General features: G+C 50.3%; 1 protein-coding gene across 7 annotated transcripts in view; it reads left to right on the top strand.

Moving 5' to 3' along the window:
• The window catches only part of mapk8ip1b (mitogen-activated protein kinase 8 interacting protein 1b), a 267584-nt gene that overhangs the window by 216208 nt on the left and 38799 nt on the right, over positions 1-12577 (top strand). For all 7 annotated transcript variants that reach the window (XM_086008309.1, XM_086008305.1, XM_086008311.1 and 4 more), the window contains 2 exons: positions 768-849; positions 5802-6611. In XM_086008309.1, coding sequence (XP_085864435.1) covers positions 768-849; positions 5802-6611 — 892 coding nt within the window. The remainder of the gene's footprint in view (positions 1-767; positions 850-5801; positions 6612-12577) is intronic.

Below are 12577 nucleotides of genomic sequence, written 5' to 3'. Positions count from 1 at the left end.
GAAACCTCTTTCCCCAGAGAGTGGTGAGAATGTGGAACTCGCTACCACAGGGCGTGGTTGAGGCGAATAGTATCGATGCCTTTAAGGGGAAACTGGTTAAACACATGAGGGAGAAAGGAATAGAAGGATATGGTGATGGGGTGAGATGAAGCGGGGCGGGAGGAGGCTCGTGTGGAGCACAAACACCGGCACGGACCAGTTGGGCCGAATGGCCTGTTTCTGTGCTGTATATATTTATATGTGATGCTATGTAATAAAAATGGAGAGACATGTACACCGGGCTGCCGACTCGCTGTCACTCATTTTACACTGTCGCACAAAGTCAAGATCTACCCCAGCACGTTGGGGAAAAAAGATGGCCAGACAACTATTTCACATTAGCAGTTTCTTTATTCGCTGCGCCTTTGGGATCAAAAGCCAAAGTCCGTGCGAGTCAGTTTTGACTTTGGGAGATAGCGCACATTCTACACTATCGGCTCCGCCGCCCGTTAAACGCCTCCCCTGGTTGAAGACAACGGGAAGCGGGAGAGACGTTCCATGTGTACCACCACCCCCGCCCCCCCCCCCCCCCCCCGCATACATGGGTTTCAGTCATTCGTAAGCTGAGGGGGGGGGATGGTTTAATGAAATAATCTTTTATTACGTCGCCCTGCAACTTGTTGAAAAGATGTCGACTGGCCCATTGTGTGTCTGCAGCTTCTGCTGCTCCAGCTCCACCATGTGACTGCCACCAGCTGCACGTGACATCCTTTGTTTTCTGATTGCAGGACACTCTGAACAACAACTCATTCGGTAAAAAGTACAGCTGGCAGGAAAAGGTCTCCCGATCGTCCTCCCCGCTGAAAACCGGTACGTGTGTCCGTGCCGCGTGTGCCAGTCCCCGAAGGCGCGTCCATAAATGGCGCTGAATCTTTAAGAGCGAAGTTTGTCAACTTGGGTTACAAATCCATCAAAGTTGTTTAGTGCGAGTTTTGCCAAAGGACATTTTTTTTTTAACTGTTGTGTAACAATTTGGAACAGGGAACAAGAGCTTGTATTTATATAGCACCTATTTTTCCTCAGAGGTCAATAACCAGGGGGCATAGATTTGAAGTAATTGGCTGGAGGTTTAGAAGGGAGTTGAGGAAAACTTGTTTCACCCAGAGGGTGGTGGGGGTCTGGAACTCACTGCCTGAAAGGGTGGGAGAGGCAGAAACCCTCACCACATTTAAAAAGTACTTGGATATGCACTTGAAGTGCCGTAACCTGCAGGGCTACGGACCAAGAGCTGGAAAGTGGGATTAGGCTGGAGAGCTCTTTGTCGGCCAGCACAGGCATGATGGGCCGAATGGCCTCCTTCTGTGCTGTAAAATTCTATGATTCAACATAGTAAAAATGTCCCAAGGCTTGACAGGAGCGATTATCAGACAAACATTTGACACCGAGCCACATCAGGAGATATTAGGACAGGTGACCAAAAGCTTGGTCAAAGAGGTTAGGTTTTAGGGAGTGTTTTAAAGGAGGAGAGATGGTGAGGTGGAGAGGTGTTTGGGGAGGGAATTCCAGAGCTCAGGGCCCGGGCAGCTGAAGGCGCGGCAGCCAATGGTGGTGCGAAGGATGCGGGAGGTGCTCAAGAGGCCAGAGTTGGAGGAACGTAGAGTTCTGGGAGGGATGTAGGGGCTGCAGGAGGTTACAGGGATAGGGGGGGGTGGCGAGGTCATGGATGGCTTTGAAGACGAGGGTGAGAATTTTAAATTCGAGGTGTTGCCGGACCGGGAGCCAATGTAGGTCAGTGAGCACAGGGGGCAATAGGTGAACGGGACTTGGTGAACATAGTGGGGTGGAATTTCCTCCGCTCTGTTGCCGGGAATCGGGTGCTACAGCATTGAGGGAGGCCCACCAGTGGATATCAGCCCCTCGGAGAGCTGCCAGAAATTTTCCCCTCTTCACACCCCCTCCCCACCCAGAACTTGGTTGACTGCCCCATTGCAATGAAATGGGGATGTGGGGCCTGGGAAACTGGGCAATTTCTCTGCCTCTGCCCTCAACCATTACCTCCTTTAAGACCCCCCTTAAAACCTACCTCTTTCACCAAGCATTTGTTCGCCTCTCCTGATGTTTCCTTCTTTGACTTGGTGCCAGTTTCAGTCTTCTGAAGCGCCTTGGGATGTTTCGCTATGTTAAAGGTGCATTAAGTTTTTTCAATGGAATAAAAATCGGGCTGGTTCTATAACGGGTGGATGATCCTTGCTGCCAGAGTACCACCCAGCCCGTGAAGATGATAATCTACACCCCTGGCTATTAGTCTTCAGCCGAGGCAGCAGGGTTGTGGGGGCTGCAGACCTCCTCACTGTTGTGTGTTTAGCAGTCACCCCCCTAAGATTTCTCACTGCGCTTCCCCCTAGGGGATGGGATGACAACTGACGAAGCTTTGCTGGCATAAGAAATAGGAGCAGGAGTCGGCCATTCGGCCCCTTGAGCCTGCTCCGCCATTCAATAAGATCATGGCTGATCTTCGACCTCAACTCCACTTTCCCACCCGATCCCCGTATCCCTCGATTCCCCTAGAGTCCAAAAATCTATCGATCTCAGCCTTGAATATACTCAACGACTGAGCCTCCACAGCCCTCTGGGGAAGAGAATTCCAAAGATTCACCACCCTCTGAGTGAAGAAATTCCACCTCATCTCAGTCCTAAATGACCAACCCCTTTATCCTGAGACTATGCCCCCTAGTTCTAGACTCTCCAGCCAGGGGAAACAACCTCTCAGCATCTACCCTGTCAATCGCCCTCAGAATCTTATGTTTCAATGAGATCGCCTCTCTTTCTTCTAAACGCCAGAGAATATAGGCCCAATCTCCTCAACTATGGGAATGGCAGTGTCGTGGTAATGTTACTGGTATTAGTAATGATCCAGAGACACAAGTTCAAATCCCACCACGACAGCTGAGGAATTTAAATTCAGCTATTTAAAAATCTGTAATAAAAAGCTAGTATCAGTAATGGTGGCAATGAAACTACCGGATTGTCATAAAAACCCACCTGGTTCACTAATGTCCTTTAGGGAAGGAAATCTGCCGTCCTTACCCGGTCTGGCCTATATGTGACTCCAGACCCACAGCAATGTGGTTGTCTCTTAACTGCCCCTCTGAAATGGCCCAGCGAGACCCTCAGTTGTCAAGAAGGGCGGCTCACCGCCACCTTCTCGAGGGCAATTAGGGATGGGCAATAAATGCCGGCCTTGCCAGCGACGCCCAGATCCCGTGAATGAATTTTTTTTTTTAAAAAGCTGACCACAGCGGGAATCCAAGACCTTAACAGAAGCGTCAGGATGTGCGCTCAGTCCTCTGCGAACACCGCAGCAATCCTGTGGGGCTCGGTTGGCAACGATCTGCTTGGATTTGCGAGCGTGTCACGCGCAGGTTTACCAGTTTGCAGTCGGAGGAGCCTCTTGTGGGGAGGGGAGGAAGAGCTGCCAACTCCCAGGCATGTTTCTGCAGGAGAGATTAATGCCACCGTGTCGGCATGAGATAGCGACGGGCCTGTCCACTGTATCAGCTGCAAGGGCAGGACAGGGATGAGCGGTTAACTCTTTGCTGCCCAGAAAACAATTTCTGGTTCAGTTTCTCTTTCTTGTCTGGAGATGTTCTTTCTCCCTTGGCTTTCGTTGCTGTCAGAGTTTCGAGCAATAAAAAAACTCCCCAAATTAATCATTTTAATAACCTATCACCCAGTCCCTCAAGCCCTTGATTAACTGTTTTATAACAACAGGAATGCAATGCAAAGTGCATTATTCTGCTGCTAAAGTGCGCCCATGTTTAAGATAGCCTGTCTCTTTAAAGCTACTAATTAGGTCAATTAGAGTGCAATTCATAGAAGCATATACAGCACAGAAGGAGACCATTCAGCCCACCGAGTCTGCGCCGGCTCTTTCGAAGAGCAATCCAGTCAGTCCCGCTCCCCCGCTCTTTCCCCATGTCCCTGCAATTTTTTCTCCTTCATTTATTTATCCAATTCCCTTTTGAAGGCTGATATTGAATCTGCATCCACCGCCCTATCAGGCAGTGCATTCCAAATCCTAACCACTCGTGTGTAAAAGAGTTTTTTCTCATGTCGCCTCTGGTTCTTTTGCCAATCACCTTAAATCTGTGCCCGTCTGGTTATCGACCCTTCAGCCACTGGAAACAGTTTCTCTTTATTGACTCTGTCTAAACCCTTCCTTTAGGGAAGAAAATCTGCCGTCCTTACCCGGTCTGGCCTATATGTGACTCCAGACCCACAGCAATGTGGTTCACTCTTAACTGCCCTCTGCGGTTCAAGAAGGCAGCTCACCACCACCTTCTCGAGGGCAATTAGGGATGGGCAATAAATGCCGGTCTTGCCAGCGACGCCCACATCCCAAGAACGAATTTTTAAAAATGATTTTAAACACCTCTATCAAATCTCCTCTTAGCCTTCTCTGCTCCGAGGAGAGCAACCCCAGCTTCTCCAGCCTCTCCATGTAACTGAAGTCCCTCATCCCAGGTACCAATCTAGTAACAATTCCCATTGTTGAGGGGGAAGCATGTAAATTTCTTGCTCCAGGAATTTTTTTAATATTCTTTTTGAGAGTTTTGGGGGCCAGATTTTCAGCTCGCTGAACGGGTATAAAACTGGTGTGGATTGTGCTCCCGTTATTGGAACTGCCCGATTCTCATTTCCACAAGTAACTGTTCCACAGACCAGTTTTACAGATGGGGCGGGGGGCAAGTTTAAATTCTGCCCCTTTGTCATGTTTTAAGTGCGACAGACTCAAAAATTTCACACAAATAGATAAAGAAATAAAAGGAACTGGATATAACAACTGTTCATACTGCAGGTTTTTCCACTTCACAATAATCCGATCGTATTACTTGATTCTTCTGTGCACACCACTGTACGTCTCTCTGATACCGGCGCGTTTCAAATGCTGTCTACCTGTCCGGTTCCTTTCACTGTTGGCACTAGGAGTTGGATCGCACTTCTGTTTTTAAACTGGAGCTGTCCTTTACTGTCCACAGTGTGAAATCCACAGACACCAGGGAAAGCTCCAAACACGGTTATGGACAAAAACTGGGTGATTTTAATAACCGGTTAGAATGAGGCAAGGCAGCAAATGTAACAACACTTTGCTTTCTGTCTGTGTCTATGTCCCTGTCCATCTCTCTCTCTCTCTCTCTCTCTCTCTATCCTCGCACCTCCCTCTCTTCCCTTCTCCTTTCCCTTCCTCTTCCTTTCCCTCCCGTCTCCCTCCCCTTCCTCCTCCTTTCCCTCCCTCCATCCTCTTTCTACTTTCTCCCTCCTCCCTCCCTCCCTTCCTTCCCTCCCTCCTCCTTTCCCTTCCTCCCTCCCTCCTCCTCCCCGCCCTCCTCCTTTCCGTCCCTCTTCCTTTCCTCTCCCCTTCCTTACCTTCCTCCCTCCCTCTTCCTTTCCCTTCCCTCTTCTCCCTCCCCTCCCTCCTCCTTACCCCCATCCTAACTCCTTCTTTCCCTTCCTCCCTCACCTGCTCCATTTCCCCTCCCTCTCCTCCCTCCCTTTTCTCTCTCTTTCCCTCCTTCTGCACCTCCCTCATTCCATCGAACCTTCTGGGTTTCACCCAACTCCTACCAAAGATCCACCTCCCCACAGCCCCAGTCCCTCAGGATAATTACTGGCAGGAAGAGTAGCATAGGTTCAGCAGTACCACCAATGACTTTCTCTTAAACACGTTGCAATGACCTGGAGAATGTGGTTGCGGTTTGGGTTTTTTTTTTGGCCCATGCTTTTTTCTCGGCGACTAATGAGTAAACCGGTGTGTATTGCAGGAGAGGTGACTCCCACTCACGATCACGTGTGCCTGGGAGATGAGGCGAAACCAGCGAGTGGCACCACCGACAAAGGGACGACGACTGCCCAGGCCAACCCCTGCAGGCGGGCACCGCCAGGGCAGTGCGAGACCGTAGCCTCCAACCCTGCGGGGCGCTCGGGGGTGACCAACCAGCGGGCAAAGGGTGACGAGGTCCAGCACGACGAGCGCATCCGGTACCAGACGCAGGTGCAGATCGAGGCGACCGAGGAGATTTACCTAACGCCGGTGCAGAGGAACTCGGACTCCTCGGAGCACGAGAAGCCCTTTCTCTCCCAGTCCAACGAGAACAGGATGTCCATCAGCTCGGATGTCGACTTTACCCACTGCCTGTCCTTGCCGGAGAAGCCCAAGCCTTCGATCAGCGAGGAGGACGAGGTGCTCGCTCGCCTTTCCGCATCCCACAGCTGCTCCTTGCCACGCACCTTGCTCAACGACGACGAGCTCTGCCCGCGGACCTCCATTAGCTCGGACAGTGCGCTGTCCTACGATTCGATTAAGTACACACTGGTTGTGGACGAGAACATGCAGTTGGAGCTGGTGAGCCTAAAACACTGTTACTCAGGGTACAGCGATGACAGCGATTCAGCCACTGTCTACGACAACTGCATTGTGTCCCCGTACGAGTCTGCGATTGGGGAGGAGTATGAGGAGGGCGTACAGAAGAGGGACTCGGTCTGCCTGTCCGAAGACTCCACGCCAGAAGCAGATATTCCTTTTTCCAAGAAGTTCCTCAACGTCTTTATGAGTGGGAGGTCAAGGACGTCTAGTAAGTAGCTTTTAATTACTTCCTTTCCCAGGTCCAGTGAGCGACGGTGACTGAGTAGAGTGCCAGGACCTCACGCTTTATTCAATGCTCCTGGCGTAGGCTCGACATGGATATGGGGACATCCTGCAGCGCCCCCCAGGCTTGGCTTGCCAACTCTGGTATGACACATTCCTGTAAGGTTTTATCGTAAGACCCGCCCACTGCTTGTGTGAAGCGCCTTGGGACGTTTTACTCCGTTAAAGGTGCTATATGAATGCAGGTTATTGTTCTCCTGCTAAGTCAAACGGCCTTTTTTTTCCCCATCTGCAATATCTTTATTACCAATAAATAAATCGGCCAGAAATTCGGCTTGGAAGTTTACTGCGGGCGCAAGCCCCCGACTTGCACTTACCTAGCGCGCCGGCCGTTGAGCTGTGGGCCCGCGTGGGATTCCGATCCTGGGCCTCCTCCAACTGCTGGCACGCAGTGCTTGTGTATCCCAGGGGCGCAGTTAGTTCGCAGCGTCCCCAGGGATCACGTGGGCCATGGAGAGCCAATCGGGGCAGGGAATCTCCATTCATAGATTTGACAGGAAGACCTGTCAAATCTATGAATAGAGATCGGCCCCAAAACCTAAGTAAAACTTCAAATACATATTTAAAAATCATTACATTTTTAAAATAACTATAAATTACATAAATTAACTATTTTAAACAAAAATTTAAATTTTTGAAAAAATTAATTGAAGTTTTTAACGGGGCTAAAAATAAACTTACGTTTCGTTAAAGTATTTTAAAATGATAAACCTGTGGAAAAAAATGTTTTAATTTTACTTAATTAACCTCTTACCTTTTTAAAAGCCGGCCTTGCGACTGCTTTTTTCACGCGCAGCTGCTGGAGAGTTACCCTCCCAGAGAAACCTGTTGTTAAAAAAAAAAAAAAAAAAAAAAAAAAAAAATCGGGAGTTCCAGGTCTACGCGCTGCCTCTCCGGCGCACGCGTTCGACCTGTGAATCCCTTCCTTCAAGGGAACGGAAGTTCCGGTTTCTAGCGCATGTGCAGTGCATGCACGAAACCGGCACTTTCGTTGGCCCTACGCGTGAGTACCCAGCGCGTACTCACCCGTGGGGACCCGAATTTCTGGCCCAATGTGTTCAAAGAAATTTGAGAAAAGCACAGCCATTTTGTTTATGCGCAGCAGTGTCCGGGAGATGAATCTTCAATTGACGGAGACTCCAGGGCGATCCTGGAGGGTTTCCGACCAATGTTCCCTGTAATTTTTCTTGGCCCTGCGCGGCCCCTTCAAGGGAGCTGCGGGATCTTTCCTGAGGTTCTGGCAATTGAATTCCAAGATTCCGTCCATTTTCCCGTGAAAACCGTGAATCGGCGGTGGCCTTCATTATAAATCAGTCTTCATCAGCACGGTGGCATAGTGGTTAGCACTGTTGCCTCACAGCGCCAGGGACCCGGGTCCGAATCCGGCCTCGGGTGACTGTCTGTGTGGAGTTTGCACATTCTCCCCGTGTTTGCGTGGGTTTCCTCCGGATGCTCCGGTTTCCTCCCACAGTCCAAAGATGTGCGGGTTAGGTTGATTGGCTATGATAAATTGACCCTTAGTGTTAGGGGGATTAAATACGTGGGGTTACGGGGATAGGGTGGGATATGTGTTGGTGTAAGGGTTACGGGGATCGGGTGGGATATGTGTCGGTGCAGGCTCGATGGGCCGAAATGGCCTCTCTCTGCATTGTGGGGTTTCTGTGTGATTTCTGTGATCTGGGGCAATGGGCTGATGGCATAAAAAAAGTTTTGAGCACATAATCTAGGCTGACACGCCCCGTGCAGTACTGAGGGAGCGCTGCACTGCCGGAGGTCCTGTCTTTCAGGTGAGATGTTAATACCGAGGCCCCGTCTGCCCTCTCGGGTGGATGTAAAAGATCCCACGGCCACTATTTCGAAGGAGAGCAGGGGAGTTATCCCCGGTGTCCCTGGCCAATATTTATCCCTCCACCAACATCGCTAAAAGCAGATTATTTGGTCATTATCTCTTTGCTTATCTCAGTGCCCTCAGAAACGCCGACTAAAGATGCCCCAGACGGTGGAGGTTTTGGGTGTGACCAGACTGTGGCTGACAGGTGACCCACTTGCAGGACACTCCACTGGTTTGCAGTAAATAAAACTCAATGTAGGGTTTTAATTGAAAGAACTTACATTTCTAAAGCGCCTTTCATGACTTCAGGACGTCCCAAAGCGCTTTACAACCAATAAAGTGCTTTTTGAAGTGTAGTCGCTGTTGTAATGTAGGAAACGCAGCAGCCAATTTGCGCACAGCAAGCTCCCACAATTCGCAATGAGATAAATGACTGGTGAATCTGTTCCTGTTGGGTGCTGGTTGAGGAAGGAATATTATCAAGAACACGCTCATTCTTCTGGATATGTATATGTCAGGATATGTGTGAGGGTCAAAGAGAAAAACAAATTCACAAGTCTCTGCTTTAGGAGATAAACTGGGAAGAATAAGCAAAGAGTGGAACAAGAGAGACACACACAGGCAAAGGCTTAGTTAGTGCAGCTTACCATAGAGATATACGAACACACATATCTAGAAATATTCAAACTGTGCAGTATTTGCAAGCATTTCTAATAATGTACATTGAGAGATGCTCTTGCCACATACCAAAAGGTGCATAATTAGTGCATATTTTAAATAACGTGATTAATTAATTGTTAGTTTAATGCAGAGCCCCCCCCCCCCCTCAGTACTAAACTGAAATGTCAGCCTGGATTTTGGGCTCAAGTCTTGAGGGATGAAACTGTGTGCGATCTATGCTTCATGGTTTCTCTGGAAGCATACGTCGCGATAGATGCAACGTTAGGCAGGATCTTTAAAATCAGTCATTCTCGGGATGTGGGCGTCGCTGGCAAGGCCACCATTTATTGCCCATCGCTAGTTGCCCCGGAGAAGGTGGTGGAGAGCCGCCTTGAGCAGTTTTATGCAACCAAGTGGCTCGCTGGGCCACTTCAGAGAGCAATTAAGAGTCAATCGCGCTGGTGTGGGACTGGAGTCGTGTGAGGCGGGTAAGGACGGCAGGTTTCATTCCCGAAAGTACATTAGAGAACCAGTTGCGTTTTTACAGCAACCCAACAGCTTCGTGGTCACGTTTGCTGATGCCAGCTTTTTATTTCCAGATTTGTTTTTACTGAACTCATTCACAAACTGCTGTGGTGGGAATTGTTCTCAGTCCTGGATTACTAGTCCAATAACAGAACCACTACACTACCATGTCCACGTTTCAGACACTAATAGCATCACACGTTTGTGGCTGGACGGACATGGGGTTGTGTCTAGAATTTTCCCCACACATAGGGCAGTATTTTCTTTGGGCCGTGGAGGTGGGATTGGAGGCGTGTGGGGGGTTAAAATCCCAAAATCGGGGGGCACGAACCCATCCCGCCCCAACCCGCCTCCATGCCAGTTTCAAAGGAGGCGGGTACCCGACCCACGCTGGGACCCGCCTCCCCAAGGCGAGAAGGGGATTAGTGCCAATTAACTGCCTGTTAACAGGTAGTTAACAGGCAGTTTTTAGCCTAATCCCTATTTTCATTCTTGAAATGTGGGATTCCCGACGGCTCCAAACCACGGCAAGTTAGCGAGGCGGGCCGTCGGGCTGAAGGGCTTGGAGGGGTCGAGATGTCCGGAGTTCAGGTGAGTGATGGGTGCATGAGTGCAGAGGTAAGTGTGTTTGGTGTGTTTAAAGAAGTTTTACTTACCTTTACAGCCTTCCTTTCTTCAGGTCTCAGGAGTCCCTCATCTCACCGGCACAGAAAGCAGAATGGCTGCGAGCTGTCAGAAGTTCCAGCATTCAGCTTTCTGTTCCGGAGAGATTTCTAAATCATCCTGAGAGGAAGGAATTAACCTGGAGTACAGATTGTCAGTGTTTGACAGCTTCAAACAGCTGTGAAACGCTGATATTTCATCTGTCAAAAGGTCTTGACAGATGAAATATCAATCTGTGACGTCACCTGTTGCCGGGTGGCCCTTAATTGGCCTGCTGAGCCTGCTGGACGGGCTCAAGAAGGTCAATCAAGTGACAATCGCGTGGGTTGGCTGCAACTCGATGGAGGCGGGACTACAACCCCGAAAGTTGTAGTCCCGCCTCCTCAATGAAAATCCAGCCCATAATCTTTTCTTCCAGGACTTTCTTTTGTGTTTCTTAGTTGCCGACACATCTGAGTCCTGCCTCCAATAGATTATTATAATTGAAGGAAGCAGCCCTGACAATGTAAGAGATAATGGGGGAAAATTCAGTTGGTTTGCGCCTCCCGTTAGCGCCTTAAGAGGGCGCTAATGGAGCGCAAAGCAACTAGCGCCCGGGCAAGGTGATATCTGCGCCGCTCGCAAAATTGACCAGACATTTTGCGGCGGCGCTAAACACTACCGCCATGATCTCCTGCGCCCGCAGATCTTGACGTCATTCGAGCGTGCAACGCCCTTGTGGCACCCCGAACCGGATATTGGGTGGCGCCCCCCTCCTTTCCGCCTGGCGCAAGCAACGACGGGTAGACTGGAACGTTTCTCAGTCGCTGTGGGGCTGGGGGGGCGCTATTTAAAGGCGGACTCTTCCTGGCTTTTTCTGTGGTAGATATTTTTGCACCACTCGTTCTGACAGAGAGAGATTCTGAGAGAGAGAAGGAGAGACTTCTGCAGAGAGTCAACGCTGTGTGAAGTAGTTTTGGCTACTGAGCATCACTTTGCAGGTACTTTTGTTTTTGACCTTCATTACTTCGATTGCCAAGAAACTATGGGGGCTGCACTGATTGGGGGCGTCGTCCTGCGCCTGCAGATTCGGAGGCCACAGAGACGCAGAGAGAGATTGGCAATCATGGCCAGACGGAGGAGGGCCAACAGGCCTCTGTACAGGAGACCTTACCCTCCCAAGGTATTTCACCAACAATTCTCCTACATTAATATATCTGAGGAGCAGTGTTTGCAAAGGCTGCGCTTCAGCAAGGAGGTGGTCACTGAGCTCTGCCACCTGCTGCAGCCAGATCTGCAGCCTCTACTGTGGACCAGGACATCTCTGTCGGTGGCAGTGAAGATCACAGTGGCTCTGAACTTTTATGCCACCGACTCCTTTCAAGCAGCTTCTGGGGACATCACCAATACCTCCCAGTTCGCGGTCCATTGCTGCACCTGTCAGGTCACAAATGCCCTCTATAAAAGGAGACGACAGTACGTCTCTTACCCCATGACCCCGGACAAGCAGCATGAATGCGCATTGGGCTTTGCGAGGACAGCGGGCTTCCCCATGGTGCAGGGTGCCATTGACTGTATGCATGTGGCATTGTGTGCACCGCATGAGAATGCAGAGGATTTCCACAACCGAAAGGGGTTCCACTCCTTAAACGTCCAGTTGGTCTGTAACCACAGACAGCTGATACTCGCTGTCAATGCCCGCTATCCTGGCAGCAGCCACGATGAATTCATCCTGCGCCAGACTGCTGTGGCAGAACTTTCCCAGGCACTGCATCACCCAAGTGGTTGGCTTCTCGGGGACAAGGGTTATCCACTGTGCACCTGGCTGATGACACCGCTCCATACCCCCAACACCCCTGCTGAGCTGCGGTACAACGAGAGCCATCTCATCACCAGGAACATCGTTGAGCACACGATCGGCGTGCTCGAGCAACGGTTCCGCTGTCTGGACCACTCCGGAGGAGCCCTGCAGTACTCGCCTGAGCGAGTCTCCCTCTTCATAGTTGTGTGCTACATAACCTGGCAATCCTCAGGACCCAGCCAATGCCACCAGGCCTTGGAGCACCACCGGAGGAGGAGGAGGAAGAGGAGGAGGATGATCATCAGCAGCACCAAGGCGGGAGGGAGGCCCACAATGTTGAAACTGGAAGGGCCGTCCGTCAACGGCTGATAGCAAGCTGCTTCTAGGCCCCTGCTGAGGAAATGGCTCTGCCATTGAGAACAACAGGAATGAA

This window comes from Somniosus microcephalus, chromosome 15 (genome assembly GCF_052327205.1).
Source record: "Somniosus microcephalus isolate GS21.2 chromosome 15, FLI_Smic_1.0, whole genome shotgun sequence".
In the NCBI taxonomy this organism is placed as follows: domain Eukaryota; kingdom Metazoa; phylum Chordata; class Chondrichthyes; order Squaliformes; family Somniosidae; genus Somniosus; species Somniosus microcephalus.
Note: the sequence above shows the minus strand (reverse complement) of the source record. Positions and strands in the feature narration are given on the sequence as shown.